The 20527-nt window shown below is 44.0% G+C and overlaps 1 protein-coding gene across 4 annotated transcripts in view; it reads left to right on the top strand.

Annotated features, from left to right (window-relative positions):
- The window catches only part of GUCY2F (guanylate cyclase 2F, retinal), a 53982-nt gene that overhangs the window by 10463 nt on the left and 22992 nt on the right, over positions 1–20527 (top strand). For 3 of the 4 annotated variants that reach the window (XM_027807799.2, XM_027807798.2, XM_027807801.2), the window contains exons 5-16: positions 225–309; positions 4391–4487; positions 5285–5419; positions 6896–6976; positions 8005–8181; positions 9100–9256; positions 10612–10761; positions 12920–13068; positions 14305–14468; positions 14761–14953; positions 15094–15268; positions 20183–20281. In XM_027807799.2, coding sequence (XP_027663600.1) covers positions 225–309; positions 4391–4487; positions 5285–5419; positions 6896–6976; positions 8005–8181; positions 9100–9256; positions 10612–10761; positions 12920–13068; positions 14305–14468; positions 14761–14953; positions 15094–15268; positions 20183–20281 — 1662 coding nt within the window. The remainder of the gene's footprint in view (positions 1–224; positions 310–4390; positions 4488–5284; positions 5420–6895; positions 6977–8004; positions 8182–9099; positions 9257–10611; positions 10762–12919; positions 13069–14304; positions 14469–14760; positions 14954–15093; positions 15269–20182; positions 20282–20527) is intronic. The other variant, XM_027807800.2, reaches the window with a different exon arrangement.

The following is a 20527-nucleotide window of genomic DNA, read 5'->3' as shown; positions in this document are numbered from 1 at the left end:
GTATAGAAAAAAAGTACGCAGATAAAGTAGTTGCAGTCTCATGTAAATAAAGTCAGTAAGTATTGTGTATTCACAGATTAACGTGGCATAAAAATTGCCTTCTAGCATTCTCCTGGCTGAATATTTAACTTTGTAGTCTAATGATCTGATATTGATATTTTTAATGTTATTTCCTAAATCAAAGGGTTTTCTAGTTCACTAATTCTTTCCCCCTCTTTGCACAGGGATTGAGCCTACAGTCATGATTTTGGGGGTGATGCTGTTATTTGCTCTGGTGCTTGGTGCTGTGAGCCTGGGTTCCCTGATCAGGTGAGAGTTGCATCATGTATTTGGTTCAGTGCTACTTTTAGCTTTGGTGGGAGACTTGCACTTCAGCCAGCAGTTTAGACAATGAGTGAACACATAGAAGGTTTGATTGTGGTTTTTGCTCTCCAGCCACATATCTCTTCACTTCTGTGGTGGGTTGACCCTGGCTGGCTGCCAGATGCTCACCACAGCCACTCTGTCACTGCCCTTAGCTGGGCAGGGGAGAGGAAATATAATGAGAGGAGGGTTGAGGTAAGGGCAGGGAAGTCATTCAGCCATTACCATCACAGTCAAAACAGACTCCACTTGGGGAAATCAGATTAATTTATTACCAATTAAATCAGAGTAGAATAATGAGAAATAAACCCAAATATTAAAAACACCTTCCCCCCACCCCTCCCTTCTTCCCAGGCTCTCTGATTTCTCTCCCTCCTCCCAGCAGTGGTGCAGGGGGATGTGGAATGGGGGCTGTGGTCAGTCCCTCACACGCTGTCCTGCCGCTCCTTCCTCCTCATGGGGAAGGTTCTCACATTAGTCCCCTGCTCCAGTGTGGGTCCCTCCCACAGGGGACAGTCCTCCATGAGCTTCTCCAGCATGGGTCCCTCTGGCATGGGATCCTCCCCAGGCTGCAGATAGAAGTTTGCTCCACCATGGACCTCCATGGGCTGAGGGGCATAGCCTGCCTCACCACGCGCTTCACCGCGGGCTGCCAGGGAATTTCTGCTCAGTGCTTGGAGCTCCTCCTGCCTCCTCCTGCCCCGGCCAGGGGGTCTGCAAAGCTGTTGCTCTCACATGTTCTCACTCCTCTCTCCAGCTGCAGTTGCTGTCACACAGCAGATTTTCCCCCGTCTTAAATACACTATTCCAGAGGTGCTGCCACCATTGCTGATGGGCTCAGCCTTAGACAGCGGTGGGCCCGTCTTGGAGCTGGCTGGTGTTGGCTCCATCAGACACAGGGGAAGCTTTCAGCAGCTTCTCACAGAAGCCACCCCTGTAGCCTCCTCACTACCAAAACTTTGCCATGCAAACCAAATACAACTTTTTAAAGTGATAGTGGCTTGAGCACTGCGGACATTGGTTCTGCAGTCCCAGGAGCAGTCATTTTGCCCTTTATCCAGTCCTGGTTTGGAAGAATGTTGCAGTCTGTTACTGGAAGGATTAGCTGGATGATGGCTCTGAATCATTAGGAAAGTGACTATCACTTTGGAAGTTCAAAGTATGCCATAAAACCCAAAGATGGGAATCTGCTTTGAGAACATTGGGGTGGAGACCAAGTGGGCTGCCATGTTAAATGTCTTTTTCTTTCTCCAGATCATTCTTGTCTGAATTTCTGTCCCTAATATATTCCTACTTTCTATGAAGCACTAGGCTGAACCTCTTTCTCCATGTACTAAAGAGAAAGAGAGAGATAATATCTCTAGAGAAGGTTCAGAGCCATTAATTAGGGTACCTCTTTATTACCAAGCTAATTTATTCCCTGTTTTGAACTCAAGTCCAGCTCCCTGGTCATTCACACTGCATATATATTGGTCTGGGCATACGATCTTTGGAGCAAATTAAGTAGTTTGCTGGAGAAGGGAGGGTTTCCAACAATTGCATAGGTTATGCTTGTGTCCCGACTCTATACTCAAGGTGTCATGGACTTGTTGGTCCAGGGCCTGTGGGTTGCTCTTTGGCAAGGACACTAAGGCCATAACCTAAGGTAATCTTTTGCTCCAAACTGCCCCCTGAAATAATCTTTCTCTCCTTATTGATGTCTATATAGCGTGTGACTGAAATCAGAAGGCATATTTACTCAGCAGCAATGAATTCGGCAGAGCAAAGTTTCCTGGATTACACCATCCAGCTTTGCCTCTCAGATCATCCCAAAACATGTTTTCTCTCCACTCCTGAATCATCCCTCCAAACACAGATTATATAAGGCCACCCAGCGAGCAACACCCTAAACAGCCCCCCTGTTTATAACACACAGCTGCTTCTAATATCTTACAACTGCAGGCACTGAGGAGGTTGCCTCCATCCACCCGCACTTTAAAACCCTGATCTATTACTTGGCCACCAGCCTCTACAATTAAGTAAATAAAAGACAGTCTTTCTGCCTACTCTACTTGTAAGCTGTTCCACAAGTACCAGACTGTGCTTGGGAAGACTCAGTCATGAGTGAAGATGTATGGCCATCTGCAAGGGAAGAAAAAAAAATAAAAAAGGTCTAGAATGACTCAGACTGATTTATGTTAGGGAAGGGCATGTCTGGAACTAAATTTAAACCACAGCATGGTTTGAGTTCAAATGTGGGAACTCCAGGCTTAGCTCTGCATGAGCTTAAATGAGTCACTCCACACTTTGTGCTTTGCTTTTGGCAGAGGTGTGCTTTCCTCCATGCTTGTGTGAAAGGATGAGATTGACCAAGCAAGTTCTTCAGGTGGAAGGGTGAAAGGTACATATGTGATGAGGTTTTTGCATGAAGATGAGTTGGGTGGCTTGGGACAAAGTGGTAGAGAAAGACTACCAGGTGATACCTGAGCTTGTGTGGCCAAGGCTCATTCTGAACTCCAGAAAGCTGTCTGTGTTCTTCTAAAATTCCCAGAGTGATACATGCAATGGAAAAGTGAATTGTGGTGATGTACAGGGATTTTGTGAAATGAATTCCTTCTAGAGTACAGCTAGCAAAAGGCGTCCTGTTGCCCACCTCATCAGGAAAAGTCTTAGGTCTGTGCAGATCAGACATCTGCTGTGGTGTAAACAAAGTTCCTTAAACAAAAAGTGTCATTGAGGGCAATGGGGGAGCTTTCCTCTCCCTTCTCTGTTTCTGCTTGAGAGTTTTTGACTGTCTAATAGATAACAGTGTGCTTTGTGCTCTGTGCTAGACATTGATGTCCATTGAAATAGGGTGTCCAGAATGATGGGGTGTGACTTCGGCCTCTTCTCTGAGTCCCTAAAACAGCCATGTGTTGGGTATTACTGTCAGATGAATCTCAGCTAAAAACTAACAATGAAACTCTGGAGTGTTTGATATCGATTTGCACAAAGTGGACGTAAGCCTGTTTGAACTGTGCCATGAACATGAACATAGTCCTTGATGGTACAACATTTCTTGTTGAGTTTTCTGCCTTGCAAATTCAAAAGAAGCTGTGCAAGTAGTAGGATGCAGTCAAGCAACAGATAGTGTCTTTGCTGTTCTCACGAGTATACTGAATTTTCTTTCTTGCTGGTGGCTATTCTGCAAATCTGGTAGCCTACCAACGAGTGCAGAGAGTCATCCCCTGGAAAACAGGCAGCAGCATCCTATGGAGAGGCCAGAAGCGCATTTGTTCTGTGTTACACACTGTATGATAGACAACCCATCTGGCTCATGTCCTGGAAGAAGCAGATCTGAATCGGCATGGTCTTCTTGATCTAATTATTCCTGACCAAGAGAAACAGCCCTGGTTCATCAATACTGCTTCCAAGACCTCCATGTCGCATTGCACTACACCACGCATGCCAAACTGCTCATCCCCTGCAGCTTTTCCCTCTGTATGAGCTGACAGTCATTGCAAGGGGGTATCTTGCTGTATGCTTCATACTGCACTATGCTACAACAGAGAGATTCAGCCAGCCTATTTTGATGGTAATTTGTGTCCAGGCGTCTTTTATAAATTATCTGTGATTCAGTTTCAGTCCCTAAGAAAGGCTGGTGTTCTCACCAGCCAGATTGGCTGGTCTAATAAAACCTATTATTCCCTCCTAATGGAGAATGATTTGGGATATGGAAAATAAAACCAAGCAAAACAAAGTGTGCATTATGTACAGAACCAATTCATATTTGTAACCAGATTGACTCAAGATATCTGTTTGTGATGGAGACCCTTTGAGATTACAGCTTTCGTAATCTGTGAATTGGATAACCCTTGACTCAGGGGATTTCACTCTAAGCCAGGGCATCATGACTTGTCTACTGCTTTCACCCATGTCCATCCCCACTGCCACACCACATGCTGCACTTTCCTAATACTGCAGGGAAGCCAGATGTGGGGCGCTCAGAGGTGATGTAAACTGGTCACCCACCTAAAAATGATTAACGGTAACTCTCCAACTCTTGCAGGCGTAGTATCTTGAACAGCCAGCTATTCAGGGGACCTAACAAGATAATACTGACCTTGGATGACGTCATCTTCATCAACCCAGAGATATATAATAAGGCAAGTCCTTCGACTCATGAAAGTAATCTGGTGGGACACTCAAAAACAGGTTTGCTCTGTGATATTGTCATACCCATGAAGCTCTAGGAAGCTCCTTCACTTCTGCATGTCTCATTTTCCCCTGCATATCAGAAAATTTCCCATAGGCTGAGTGTTTTTGAATCTTAGATTAGATGCACATGCAGTGTGAAAGCCGTTACAATTATGTAAATAGTACCCTTGGCTGTGTTTATTCTAACAGCCGAGGCTTATTCTTTGTTCTTGAGGTTGGATGGCTTAGCATAGTTCAGGTCCATATAGCTAAACCATCTTAACCTCTAAAATTGTCTGCATCCAGACCACCTACTGGGAACCATTCCTGGCCTGTGCTGGCTCCTTTCCAGAGCTGGGGATCTCCTGGGGGACTGTTATTTGGCATAGACCAGCCCCATGCCCAGGACCATGCCAATAATATGGACTGCTGTGGAGCAATCTCTTTGCATAGGTCACTCACATAGATACGGGTTTCTTGCTTGTTCCAGAGGAGACACTTCCTTGTGCAATGCAAAGAGAAACACCTGCCTCCTCTGGTGTCTCTCAGCCATGACATTTCCATCACAAGTGCTGCTGTAGTGTTTCAAGGTACCAAACAGGATCAACCTTGGTCTTTTAGAGGTATTCAGAGAGGTGAGATAGGAAGTTTGGGAGGTTTGGGAGGTTGCTAGCATGGGTGAAATCAATGGCCCAAGGCAGAGCTGGAGTGGAGGTTTACATCCAAAGGTGGTAACTGTCTTGCACCTGCTTTCCTTGCCTTCCAGAGGCTGACCTTGGACAGTCTGGTTGATGCAAACAGCATAGGAGCCGACAGCAAAAGCCTGAAATCTGTAACCCGCTCCTCTTCCTTGAAAAGCACAGCTGCCACCCACGAAACCTCCAGCGTGGCTTTGTATGAGGTAGGTAGGGACCTCGTGCAGTGTTCTCCCACCACTTGCTGTTCACTGAGCTGATTAAGTGAGGAAAGTCTTGAGCTGCAGCACTGTAGAACCCGGGATGGGAGAACTGCTGATAGACCCTAAGGGTGAAAATAAGTTACTCCCAAGCATGGACTTGCCAGTGTCTAAGGCAGCTCTACCCCGACCCTCGCTCTGACCCTTGGAGTCATGTGAGTGGTGGTATTCAACATCCATACGTAACGTTGCCAGGTGTGTCTCCAACTGGGACTCTAGCAGTAACTAACAGGATATTAGAGACATTACCATGTAAAGGCATCATGAAGAACGTTTCTTACAAGACAGCCTTTAGGTGGTGACATCTCTAATAAGGCCACTTCTTACAGGACAGGATCCAAATACACAGATTAAAGGCTATCAAATTCCCCTTAGTGCTGACAGGATAGTATGGAGCTTAAGCAGAAGCAATGGCCAAGAAAACTCATGACATTCATCAGTTCTTTCCTAAAAACACAGCTTTTTGAAAAAATGGCATGGCAGTTTTTCCTGAAAAGGAGCAAAATCAACTGGATCATTAATGCCAGAAAAAAGTTCTGGGCAGAGTACTTTCTTTTTAAATCACTTTATTGTTGTTTATCAGACACTAATACACTTTTCAGGCATGAAGTTCTGATCCAAGTGAAGCTCCTGCCTCAGTCCATTTTTTGAGGGTTTGCTGTGGATATTCTTATTCAGGTGCAGTATAGAAAGCATCTACTGCCAAGAACATTGCTGTCATGGTTTAACCCTGGCTGGCAACCCAGCCCCATGCAGCTGCTGGCTCACTCCCCCTCACCCAGAGGGATGGGGAGGAGGATCGGAAAGGAATGTAAAACTCCAGGGCTGAGATAAGAACAATTTAATTGGTAAAGCAAAAGCCGCGCACGCAAGCAAAGCAAAGCAAGGGACTCATTCACCGTTTCCCCTGGGCAGGCAGGTGTCCGGCCATCCCCAGGGCAGCCGGGCTCCGTCACACATAACGGGGACCCGGGAAGACAAACACCATAATGCCAGATGTCCCCCAGTTCCTTCTTCTTCCCCTGGTTTATATACGCAGCATGACATCCTATGGTATGGAATACTTCTTTGGCTGGTTTGGGTCATCTGTCCTGGCTGTGTCCCCTCCCAGTTCCTTGTGCCCCTCCAGCCCTTCTGCTGGCAGGGCCGGAGACACTGAAAAGTCCTTGACTTAGTATAAACATCACCCCCACAACAACTAAAAACTTCAGTGCTTTTTCAACTTTGTTCTCACATCAGAGCCCAAACACAGCACTGTACTAGCTACTAAGAAGAAAATTAACTTTATCCCAGCCAAAACCAGGACAACTGCAAACCCTCAAACACTTTCAAAGTCAAGGACGTGGAATTCAGACCTAGGTCCCAACGTTATCTGCTGCTCAGACACTTGCTCTATCATTCACCCACCTGTATTGTGGACAGGGAGACTGGGTGTGGCTGAAAAAATTTGAGGCGGGAGCAGTTCACAATCTGCGGCAAAGCTCCACCAACGTCTTGAGGAAGGTAAGAACAGGGGATGACAGGGCATGTGGAGGGAAGGTTGCTCGGGGGCACTTCTGCGATGGCAGGGTATTTTTATTCTCCTTGTCTCCTGTTTAACTGTTGAATCATATGCCATGGCTGTCGGTGAGTCTTGTCTAGTGAAATCTGGTGGAATGGACCATGCACAATTGCACCTGACATACCCACCAATAACCCACGTGGCAGAGTCAGCAGCTTGCAAAACCCCACCCTGGACCTGCCACTTCAAAGCTGGTGCCATGCTGAATGTACAGTAAGTCCTCTAAGTGACCTTTTGTGCAAAGGCAGAGCAGTTTGGAGGAAATAGTCCCTGCCAGTGTCGGGGCAGGAGAATGCACTGGCAGCTATTTTCATGGATAATTTGATGACAGTGTGGCACAGACGTGGCTGTGCATTTCTCTGGGATTTGCTTTGTGCCTCCTGCTAAGATGCCTATTAGAAGTTTGCTTTTAGTCTTCAATTTTATTATTATTATTGTATTACTAAATGACAAGCTGACACATTTATTTTCCAAATTCAAGGCCATTAGTTGTTGGCAGCTACTCCTAACGTAGAAGTAGCATTTTTATGCGCATAAATATAACAAATTTACCAGGGCATGTCTCCAAAAGCACCATTGATGGATGACTTTGGATCTTCCAGTCTTGGAACTGCTTTCCAGATCAGATCAGAGCTGGAGTAAGACTCCACATGCTGAATTCAATTTACCCCAGTGAAGCCATTTTGTCCCAATGAAAGATCCAATCTAGCTCGTCTAAAGAAAAACAAATTTCTGTTCTGTTTGCTTTTGCTATCTTGCTTTCTTTGTCTTAATGGATAGATTAAGAAAAGCAAAGCTTAGAAAGATTGCAGGGCAGCTGAAGGTAAGCAGCAAAGAGGTTGTTTTCTTCCCCATCCTTGTGTGAAAGACTGGGACTACAAGAATGGTGAGGACACCTAATGATATAGAGAAGCTGCTGAGCAGATGTCTACCTGACTTGGTCTTGCTGTGATTCACTGTCTTGTTTCAGATGAAAGATCTGCGTCATGAAAATGTGAATCTGTTCCTGGGCTTTTTCTCTGACTGTGGCATCTTTGCCATAGTGACAGAGCACTGCTCCAGAGGAAGCCTGGAAGACTTGCTGAGAAACGAAGACATGAAACTGGATTGGATGTTTAAGTCCTCTCTCGTGATGGATCTAATTAAAGTAAATCCATTGCTCCTGCTGAGGCGTGACATGCATGTGACTTTTATATTGACATAGCTATTTAATTCAGGACTTTGGGATTTTTATAGTAATGCAGGGAAAACCAATGTGACTGTAGTTATACTGGTATAGAGGGTCTTTAATGGAGACCTCTTATTCTTATTTTGTTACCATCCGAGAGAAGCACTATTTGGGGTAATAGGACTACATCCATGCAGCAGGATGAGAAGTTAAAACCACACATCAAGCTAGAACTGATCACCTAGAACAATGAATCTGGTGACAAATTTGTACATTCCAGAGGCCCTTTCTTGTCATAAATCAGAAATGCATTCAGCATAGAACCAAACGGTAGCCATCCCTTGCCACAGGTTGGCTATGCATGTGTTCACTTCAAACGAGCGTTCACACACTTCCAATCACATCCCATGTGTTTTCACCCAAACAGTGAACTACCAGTCTGGCACAGATGACCTACAGAAGGTAGACTGCCAGAACTATTCTTACAGCCCATGATCATCCACCTTCTGACCGTCCTTGAGGGAGCTGGGTAAGGGCATTCAGCTCTTACTGGCTTCCCTTGACCTAACCATTGGGTACCACTTGTGCCCATCTTCTTAACCTTGTCTAAAAGTACAACTTCAGAGTACAATGAATCCTAGGGATACAGAGGGAGGCATTTGACTTTTCCTAAAGTTGCCAGTCCTTTCCAGCATTATTTTGGGATGCAGCTAACCTAATTCTTGTTCCTAATCCGTTACTGGATTTCCCCCATAGTGTCTTGGGTTGATAGGACTGCATTTAACATAGAGTGAATGATGTATCTAATGCCATCTAAGGTGACAATTTGACTTGGTGTCTCTGCTGGTGGATAGTATAATTCTTAAGGAACAGCCTCAATCTTTTATGTACTCATAGGGAATTAGGTATTTGCATCATAGAGATTTTGCCCATGGACGTCTCAAGTCTCGTAACTGTGTTGTGGATGGCCGATTTGTGCTGAAGATCACTGACTACGGTTATAATGAGCTCTTAGAAGCACAGAAATGCCCATATATTCAGCCATCCCCAGAAGGTAGGTGCCATAAGGTTTTGTTATTTTTCTTAAAAAAATGTTTGTCCATTGATTTAGCAGATGCTTGTCCTAATGCAAGTGCAGGCCAGTGGTCACACAAGGATTTATGTGCTCAATCTTACCGCATCTGGTTACCTGTATACAATGCACTGTTACAGTAAAGGATAAGCAAAGTTTTTCAGACTTCCTGAAAGTGTGGTGAATAGCAGTGCCGTGGTAAGGAAAAAAGATTTTATTGTAAGCAGTGACAGAACTGAAGCTTGTCATAGCTGAAGAAGGATTTAAGTGCCCCTGAAATCTGATCAGTCCTGAGTTTCTGTGACCGGTGGAATTGGTTTAACATCCTTAGCCCCAACCCTACATTTGAAGTTTTAGGTTAATCCAAATGCAAAGAGCCATCTGAAACTCAAGATGATACAGGTCTCTTTGAAATATATCATCTACATGCCAATCACCAAAGGCTGCCATGTGGCATCCCCACCACTTAGGGACAGCATCTCGTAGGACCAGGTTTGGAGACTGACAAGATTTCTTTCACCTTGCTATTGCCTTGGGTTTCCTCTGGTATCCCAGTTTGTTCTTAAAACCTGGTTTCAATTAGTATGTAGTGTTTTGATCCCTCGGTCACAGGATCTGGTTCCTACACATTTCCAGTGTGTCAGGGCAGTTGCCAGAAGACCTTCTTCTCCTCCCTTACAAAAGTTATATATATATATATATTGCAGCAGCTTACATGTTCCTTGTTCCCATTACTCAGATTGCACTGTTCCCAGGGTAACAATATCCTAGTTTGAGGGAGATTCATTTCTAGATGAGGCTAGGTATGTTTTACAACTGTGTCTTTCATCACTTGAACTATCAGATTATGAAGACTGATCATGCTTCAGACTGTCACAACCTGCTTTTACACAAACTACTTTCATTTAAGGAGAGCTACAGAAAATACTTCATTAGCTGTTGTTTGTAAAAGAGCAACAACTGTAACAAGAAATCCAGGCTTCAGCACCAACATTTTGCCTGAGTGATACTTTTAAACAAAAAAAGGTGTTAAATTTTTTGCAATGGTGAGAAAACATCTTATGCTGAAGTTCAGGGTTGGTGTAGAGGATATAAATTGTTTGTAAAGCAACAATTTTTTAAAAGGTAGAGTTAAATTTTGAAAATGCAAATTTTTTTGTCAAGATGGAAGTTTAATATTTCTAATACGTCACAAGAAGCAAAATACTTGATCCAGTGAATAATGAAGTATGTTCCAACATTTCTTTAAATGACTGAAATGAAGTGTTTATTTAAGCACCTAATTTGCAATAGTCCGAGCTCAAATGTAAGAAAAGTGATGCTCTTGAATTTTTTAGAATTGCTCTGGACAGCTCCTGAGTTACTAAGGGACCCAGACATGCACAGAAAAGGCACGTTCAAAGGGGACATTTACAGCTTTGCAATCATCCTACAAGAAGTGGTTGTTCGGGGTCCACCATACTGCATGTCAGAGCTCTCAGCTGAAGGTAGGCAACTATTTCAGTACATTTTTAAGGATTTATGCACAGTGCGCACAGAATGTCTGGCCAAGCCCCTTGTGTAAAACATTGGTATGGAAATAATGTCCCAATCTCATGACTTTTCACAGTGATATGTCTGTTTTCAACAAAACATCCATAATAAACATCAAAATGTGTAGTTCCGATCTCAGCCTCAGTACGTGACTCATCACTGCTGTCAGTGGGGCTGGGGTACTGAGTCCCCCCACCCCCAAGATACTTGAGAGCTGGCCTGCGGTCAGACCACTGCAGAACCTCCAGTTCCCTGTCCAAATTTTCACTTTTCATCAAGTGTGGGGTGAGATCTGATAGCAGAATTTTCCATAGCTTGGAAACGCCTTCGCTTCTCACTCATCAACCCTTTTTTGTATGTCATGGGGGCTGAGTTTTTGAGCTGCACTCCTCACTAGCATCCTGTTTTGTCCATCTGCCCATCTATTTTTTCTTAATTACTTCCCTATTTAAAGAGGTTCTCTCTTCAGCAGAGGACAAAGTGATACTTATATATATAACATACATACATATATATTATATATGACATATATAAGCTGGCTTTTATCAGAAATAGCAAATAGATAAACTCCTTAGGAACTGCTCATGGTGCAGCTCTCAGTTGTCCAAACTGTGTCATGCATGCATAGGAAGAGCGAACACACCATGGTCAGGGTCAAGCACTTAAACAGGGAGGGAGCGGGATCAATCAAAAAAGAGTTGATTTCAGTGAAAGCAGATTCCCAACACATTTTGGGCTGGACAGTCACCAAGTGGGGTATGGCTATCCAGTATCTGCCAGTTCAGTGCCCCCAGAATTGGGGCCTTGACCTTGCTGCACCCCAAGCTGCTGCAACAATGCAATGACAATGAAGATTATGATGTAACCTGCTCTGTAATTCAGAGCTGGACCTATGATGTAGCCTATGATGTAATTCGCAGGTGTTGCCCCCACCTAGTCCCCCTAGGGAACCTCCAGCAAATGTTGAACTTAGTGCACTCCATTTTCCTGACCTGATAAAATGATGAATTTCTAGTCATCGCATCCTAATCCTCAAGGAGCTTTCACTCATGGCGTGAACTTTAAAATCGTCTGGGGAAGGCATTTCCCCTTGGCTGCCCCTAGAAATATTTGGGCCAGGTACTTTGTTTAGTTCATTTGGTGAAGACTGGTGGGATGAGCCAGAGATTTAAAGTAAACTGTCAACACCTAAAAGCTTTGGGTAGTCACAGTAACAGCTGTGGAAATGCAGGGCTCCTGCCAGGAAGAGGGTGGTTTTCTCTCCATTTGACAGCTCTGCACTGCACAAAATGAAACTTTCAAATGCAATCCCTTTGGGCTTTTTTTTTTTTTTTTTTTTTTAAGCAGGAAGATATAGTTCTGCCTTACAAAAACCTGTGTTTCCTCCAGGATATTCTAAGAAATACCTAAACTGAAGTCAAGGTTGGGTTGAGACGCCGAGCTTCCCTGCCTGTGCTTCAGCTGTCAATGAAACCTGTGGCTCTGCTCCTTTGCCTAGTGCTGTTTTATCCAAAACCCACAAATTAAAGAATTATCAGGGTCTGAAAGCCCAAGCCCGGTTCCTTATTAATCTTGTTTCACCTCTGGATAGGGAGTCACTTTCCAGACATTGTTTTGAACCCAAACTCTGCCCCTTAAAATATTTTCCACTGTCTCCATTCCCATCAACCTCCCACCTACTGGTTCCCAGTCAACAATGAAGCATCAGAAGCTGGTATCCTTCTTGTCTGGGCTCGGCCATAACCCTCTGCTCTCTTGGAGGACCACAGATCCTAATGGAAAGACGCAGAGGCAATTTCATTAAATGCAAGCCTGCAGGCTCACACATCCATCTACCACACAACCTTCCCCCATCCAACCACTTTATTGCTCATAACCTGGTTCTCTAGGGACAAGACAGCAGATGAATCTCTTCTCTTTCAAATCCTCCAAGAGACTCCTGGCCAAAAAAAGCAGAACCCCCCAGCTTTATTTGACACAAACACTGGGTGGTGAGCAATAATGGTGGTAGCTGAAGGAGCGAGCAAGAGACAGGTGAAAAGGTCTATGTCCTTTACCCTCATCAAGACCCTCCATATCACAATGTGCTTCCCGTTCTTCTCTTTGTCACAGAAATCATAAAGAAAGTGAAGAAGCCCCCTCCCCTGTGCCGCCCAAACATAGCCCCTGAGTTGGCACCCCTGAAGTGTATCCAGATAATGAAGGAATGCTGGGGTGAAGCCCCCGAACGTCGTCCAACCTTTGAGGAGGTATTTCATAAGGTTGGTGAATAGAGCAGCAGGTGCAATCCTGTGTTTGCACTTGGCAGGAAAGTGTGGGGTTTTTTTTTTTTCTTTAAGTGAGCCCTTAAAAAATGATTGAACATATCCCAGAGTTCTAGTCTTGCCCTTGCTATTGGGTTATTTTATGGCTTGTGGTGACTGGCTGACACCTTGTCCTGAACTTGGGCTGCCATGGCATCACCACGTGAGGTGTGAAGCAGCCTGGACATGGGCTTGGTGTCTTCACATTTGCAGTGTACCTGCACGGATGGTCTCACGGAGATCTGTAAATTATGATAGCACCTTCAGATCAATACGTTTTTTAATCTTCTGAAGTATTTAAAAGGTGATTAAAAGGAAAATTCACCAAAGGCTGTTAAACACAAAGATACGTTTGGCACAGGAGATCTCTGAACTGCAGATTGATGGAGGCTGGGAGCATATCCCTGGGAATATGGCCATACCTAAGTCCTGTTTGAACAGCTTTCCCAGACAGCTGTTACCGGGCAGTCTCATGGACAGGTACTGGCAAAATAAACTCCTTGTCTGATCCAGTAGTACTGTTCCTAAGTTCTTATAAGGTCAAACTAGGTAAACTAATATCCGTAATTTTTACCTTCTGCTTCTATGAAACTGTGAATAAATTTACATCCATGTGACTCCACTGTTGAGTCTAAGGCAGCTTCTGAAGTCACAGATTATCCAAATGATCCAGAGGCACAGCTTCAGGTCAAGAGGAGAACGGTCGACTCAGTGTGGTGCTGGGGATGGTGATACACATATATGCCAGTGTGCAAAGATGGATTTAACACCAGTAACATATCAGCAGGTTGTTAAGTGTGGCTAATGCCCTGAAACTTGCATTTCTGAATGCAAAGGGCTGCAAATTACTCTAAAGGATGGTCATGGGATAAACAAGAGTGCAAATCTGCAGCACTGTAGGCCTCCATAACAACTCCCATACATGTTGTCATCTCATTGAAGGTGGTATTTCACTTAACCCTCACTGAAAGTTCATAGAGGAGCAACATGCTCCTGGGCAGCTTCCATGGTTATTGCTGCAAATTCACCCTCCAGTTTGCCTTTTTCCTTTATTGTTGAACTCTTGCCACTGACAAAGCCAGTCTTTAGCATTATCCCTTTAAAAGAAGTGTTTGATTTTTGTCCCTTTCCAAACTTAGAGTGCTGCAATGGTGTAAGGAGATGGTTAAATAACTCTCCAGTTTGATTTTACAGTTCAAAACCATCAACAAAGGGAAAAAGACCAATATAATTGACTCAATGCTCAGGATGCTTGAGCAGTATTCAAGCAACCTGGAAGATTTAATCAGAGAGAGGACCGAAGAGCTAGAGATTGAAAAACAGAAGACAGAAAAACTACTGTCCCAAATGCTCCCCCCGTAAGTACTAGTACTTTAGGTGGTAAAAATAAACCCCGTAGCTAGAGGGGACAAAACTCTTCCCCAGAAGGGAGCAAGATTGCAGATCTGACCTCCAACTTTGGCAAGCACCTTCCAATCGAAGTAAGAAACTTTAATCAATGCTTGTTACAGCTATATAGAACCTTCTATTTAGTGGAAGATTTTTCAAGCACAAGATTGTCCTTTTTGAGGACAAGAGTGTCTGAGCTCTTGGGCATGTACTGCAAAAAGGGGTTGTGCCCTGTCGTCTTTGTTTGCATTGTTATTTCAGATCAGTGGCGGAAGCCCTCAAGACTGGTGGCACAGTGGAGCCGGAGTATTTTGACCAGGTGACCATCTACTTCAGTGACATCGTGGGCTTCACAACTATTTCAGCCCTCAGTGAACCCATTGAAGTAGTTGATCTCCTAAATGACCTTTACACACTGTTTGATGCTGTTCTTGGAAACCATGACGTTTACAAGGTGAGGGGTACCTGCGCATGAGGATCAAAGTGTCTGTGGTTCAGACATTCTTGTAGTTTCATTCTATGTCTCTTTTCCATCTTTTTCAATTTGTTTGTTCATTTTTTAACGTACATTTTTAATGTAATGCTATTTGCTAGGTGGAGACAATTGGTGATGCCTACATGGTTGCCTCAGGGCTTCCAAAACGCAATGGAAACAAGCATGCAGCTGAGATAGCCAACATGTCCCTGGACATCCTCAGCTCTGTGGGAACATTCAAAATGAGACACATGCCAGACATCCCCCTCAGGATACGAATCGGCCTGCACACAGGTAGGCAGTGACTCTCTCCTGTGCCTGAACATCAAAGAACTCCTTTGCAATGGTATTTCCAGCTTTGAATGTTTTCTCCCTGCCCACCCCAAAACAAGTGGTCTTAGAAGATGCCTTTAAGTCTTCCATAGCAAAGCACGAACACTAAGGAGGAAAACGACTCTGTATAATCTGGGGGGAAAAATTGTGTATTCTGTCACAGTCAGGGACTACATCAGACAAGTTAGTCCCAAGGGTTTTGTTGTAAGGGTGGCTCTTTGATGTGCCATAGGCTCTTCACTGGTGTGACACAGACATCCAGCAATGCCTTTGTAACCGTCCTGAAAGGAAAAAGGACAGAAAAACAGGCATATAGAGTGTAAGAATGAAAAGGTTGGGGAGAGTTACATGGATAGGACATAACTGGAAGAACATGTGATACAGCTATTAAGAAAAAGTTCTGTTATGAAGACAGTATCTCTAATGTAGAAGTCATAACGTATTCAATTAACAGAAAAGTGGCTTGCTGAAAAAGAAATGAGGAAGTTGGGGTTTTTTTATACAAAGTGTACATGAACTCCAAAACAAAACAAAAAACCCCAGTAGGACTGCAGTCATAAAAGCGAAAGTATGACTGGATTTTAAATTGAGGGAAAGACATCTGCTGTTATCATAGAATCAATATTTTTAGAAGAGATATGAGCCTCCATAATTTTATGCCGTAGTCATTCATTAATGATTTTTTCCCAGCTGATCATCATCAGACTTCTTGTGCCTTCCACTAAAGTGCCAGGTACTGCCCATTGCAGGAAGCCAAACAATGAATGAGACTGTTCAGACGTCTGACCCAGTATTACAGGGTGTTTTATCCTTCTGCCTATCTGATAATGCCCACATTTTTGCAGCTCTGGCATGCAAGTGTTTTACAAAGTCAATATCCTGGTCCCTGTTGTACACATTGTGAAACAACAGCAGAGAAAAGGAAGTATCTCACCCAGAATATCCTAAGAACAGGGTTGTGACAGGCAGAGCTAAAATCAGTATGTCGTATCTGCTAGACCACACAAGTTCTTTTTGGGGTTTATCTCTGAAAACTCATCTCCCTACTATTTTCTTTGCAGTTTGGTGGTCTTAGCTGCCCCTCACAGAATCTGAAGTGTTAAAGAATGATTGCAGGAGCACTGTGGGTTTTATAGTCCAGCAAAAATTAGATGAGACTATGGCCCCAGCTTGTCCTGCCCTGAGCAGAAGTCCCTGGAGCACCAGTAGTATTGTCAACTGGGGAAAAGAGGAATCTGGTGTGCAACAGCTGCTGCTGCCTGTTGACAGCAGTTCTGCAACGTGTCTTCCATGCACCCAGCCAAAAATCTATCCCTAGGTGAAGTGTACATGGGTCAGTTACGTATTTTCTTGTTTTTATGAATGCCGGGTATCTGGAAAGTGGTGTTTCTATGAGCTGTTGTGTAGGGTGTGAGAGGAAGAGGGGGATGAATTGGTGCTTTCTTCCTGAAGAAGCGGAAGCCAGATCTTGTTTTGCACAGATCTGGCAACATCATACTGTCACGGGAGCAGCAAGAAATGCATGCTCCAAAGCAAACCAGCTCTCTGAGCCACTGAGCTGACAGCAGAGTTTGATTAACCCTAGACCCCATTTCTCCTGAGGGAAGAAGCATGAAGAGGGAATCACCAGCATCATGAAAACATTGAGGAAGGAGAGGAGGGCTTGGCTAACACTTTCACTGTCCTGAAAAGGATGGAGAATGGGTGTGACCACCGGTTTTGCAGGCCAACCACTCTCTGGAAACCAGTGCCAAGAAGACCTCATGATCCCCTCTCTGAAAAAGCAGTGTGTGGCATTTGGGTATGCACTGCCCATGCCTCTCCAATCCCACCAATGGAGAACCGCACCTCTGGAACTTCTGCTAGCCCATGCCCGTGGTCCACTTGTGGCAATGCATGGGTAAGACAAAGAGGACAAGAAGACCAGTGTTTAGTCTGCAGTTTCTGCCCTGCTTTAAATGCACCCTGGAGTCTTGGCTTGCTCTCCTGACTTTACTGCATGTCCAGAAAAACTCAGCTGGCTCAGCTGTTTCCACGCCATCTGTGTCTGGGCTGGAGCTGGGCAGTCAGGGAGAGCAGTGGTGAGAAGACAAGCTTTTTCACAGAGGCAGAAGAGTCAGGCTCTCTGGCAGGCAGCCCCACACTTTGGTCAAGTTTATTAACCTCTGTGGCACCACTGATGGTTGTTGCAGACTCTTAGCCAGCATCACTCATTAACTGACCCTGCAAGGCCTGGCAAAGAGTCACTTCAAAACAAATCAGTGAACCTGTGTAATTAAACGAGGCCATAACGTTCTCATCACAGGGTATCTGGTTTCCTCTGAAACTTGTTACTGTGGGAGATTTCTTGCTGGAAGTTTTTGTTAGCCCTTGGCTGAAGCTGTCTAGACAAAGGGGAACACACACAGGCAGTTAAGAGAGCGAGTGAATTAACCGTTGGATGCCTTCAACACGGAGAAATCCTTCAGGCATGCTTACACTGTAGGGTTTGTTTTGAGCTAGCAGCTTTCTGCAACAGGAGGAAAGGCTTAAAAGTAGGACTCTAGAAAGGTAGTACTTCACCCCAAAATTGTTGCCTATCCTAGGCTTTGAGCTTTGCAGAAGTGATTGGATGGTTGACTTACTCACTGACTGAGTAGGAAACCTGAATTCAGGTACCCACGTGGAGGTGTTTCCAGGAGTGCTGGGGAACCCGCACTGATTTTGTGCTTGGTGGAAAGCTGGTGGACATATAAGTAGGCCCTGGAGAGCTGTTCAGTGCAGGAGTGGAAAGGCTCTCATGGCTCAGTTGACTGCGTTGACTTGCCCTCCACCAACTACAGCAGGAGCTCAGCCTTCTCTGTTTGTGCCTCTTCAAACGAAATCAAATCCTCCTCACTGAGGGCTGCTTTTTGACAAGAACCACTTTTTTTGTGTCTTTGCAACACCTATTACAGAAGGAGCTTTGATCCTTACTGAGGTTTCTGAGTGCTGCTGTCACATCATCACCACAAGATGAAGAGAGGTGATGCCGTGTCAATGTTTTCTCAGGGAAAGCTCTTATTGAATCATGAATTAAAAAGTCTCCAACAAGACCCTTTTAAATACACATGCCACGTCATTGTGCACACATTAAGGACCAGTTAGGTGAGCATTAGGTCCTTGACCCAGTAGTATCAACAGTGCCTTTGTAGTTGTCCTATAGAAGTGCCTATGGACTAGACCCTGAAAAACCTTCCTCTAGTGGTTATAGCTCCTTCCCTGAAGAGCTTGAACAAAATTAGTGAATATTGATAAGGATAGGAATTAAATCAGAAGAGATTCTGGGGAGAAGTGTCTTATCCAAGGTTGCACAGCACACTGGCAGTAAAAAAACACCATTAAATCAGGTTCTCCTGATCTCCAGCAGTCCCTGAATGTTGTGTTTGAGCCAGAGATAGTGCTTAAGTCCTTGTAACATTTTTGGTGCAAACCATTTTTCCTTTGTCTTTTTTTTTCAATCTTAAAGCAAATGGTGCTTTATCAGGCAGGAGTTAAAATCTGCCTTACCTCTCAATTTGCATCCTCTGTCAGTTATATTACAATCCTGTTGCTTTGACTCTGCAGCAACAATTTTTGAGAGGTCACAGCAAGAGGTGTCCTTGAAAAGTTCCCCATAGCTTTCAGCTATGGAGTTTCATTGTCATTAAGATGTATCTGAAAACTATATGCAGAATCAGTTTCTGTAACTAAGAAAGCTAAAAATCACAGTAAAAATAGTGTCCTAAAACAAGTAATTGATCACTTCTAAATTGGATGATGATGATCATCATCATCATTATTTTAACCTACAACATTTTAACTTACACCTTTTTATATTGTGAGAAACCTTATCTATAGTATCATTTCAGATGTTGATGATGCGCTACTTCAAATCACTTGTATCTTTGCACTGGAGAAGATTTCCTAGATTTCATTTTTGCTAAATCTTAACCCAGAAGGATCATGAAATTGAAAAGGCAGGCAGAGCCTGCAAATACATATGACATAAATGTATCCAATGGAAAATACAGAGAGGTCTCTTTTCTCTGCAGGAAGCCCCACACCTCCTTACATTGCTGAGAGCATTCTCTTTTTTTCTTTGCTTTATCTTTTTTTTTTTTTGCATTTATTTTGCAAGCCTGATATTTTAAATTGTGGGTGATGAAATTTAGCATCTCAGACTTCAGAACATAGTCCAAACATTAGCTAATCCAAATGTCCCAGATGACAGTTGTCTGTGCTGTTTGGCCATTACGCATTTTATCTCTCTGTGTGTGCATGTTCATATGAATCTTGCACACATACCTCTCTCTGAGAACTTGGCATGGGTTCCTTGGGAGCTACTTTGGAAGGGAGTGGATCTCATCTAAAGAATGAGAAAGAGGAAAAATAAACAGTTTTTGGCTAGACAGGCGAGCTAATGATGTCTTCTTTTCCGAGGAGGGGTCACAGGGTGGTCCAGCTTATTGCCAGCATCTCTAGACTTCCAAAGCTGATTTTCAACCCTGTTTCACTGGGCATATCACAGGATCTGAACTTGAGTTTCATTGGATAGAAAAGGAGGTCTTTTTAAAATGAATTGCAATAGTCCTTGAGCTCCCATGAACTCTGAACAAATTTCTGCCAGATGATGGTGAACAGAAGTCTTATGACACAAGACCCTTCTCAGGCACAAAACACCAATGTGCAATGCAAAGCAATGCTTGATTTTTGATCACTTGTAGCAAACACTAAGGACAATGAGATCTTTAAAAAACCTTCTCCTGTATTCTCAAGTGGTTCTTGAATATCGGAGGAGAGGATGAGATTTGTCTGCTGGTGAGCCCCTTGATTTGTGCAGTACCATCAGGGTTATACAGATGACATGTCTTTCAGGGCCTTGCGTGGCAGGAGTGGTTGGGCTTACCATGCCACGGTACTGCCTCTTTGGAGACACAGTGAACACGGCGTCACGAATGGAGTCCACAGGCCTGCGTGAGTATTTGGGACAGTCCCTGGAGTGGGTGGTTGAATAAAATTCTCAGGGGGGATGAAGAAATGCATATCTTTACTTATAAGCATTGCAACTGAATCAACTGTGAAGAAAGGGGCAAATAAAATGACAAAATTCAAAGCAGCCAGAAGGGGAGGGCATTGACTTTGCCATCGTAAGATAGCCTTTAAGGCCTTGCCTTCCACCTATGGTGCTCTGATTTGGATTCCATCAGCCAAAATCAACAT

The sequence above is a fragment of the Falco cherrug genome, chromosome 2, assembly GCF_023634085.1.
Source record: "Falco cherrug isolate bFalChe1 chromosome 2, bFalChe1.pri, whole genome shotgun sequence".
NCBI classification, from domain to species: Eukaryota; Metazoa; Chordata; class Aves; order Falconiformes; family Falconidae; genus Falco; species Falco cherrug.
This window is presented reverse-complemented; position numbering and strand designations above follow the sequence as displayed.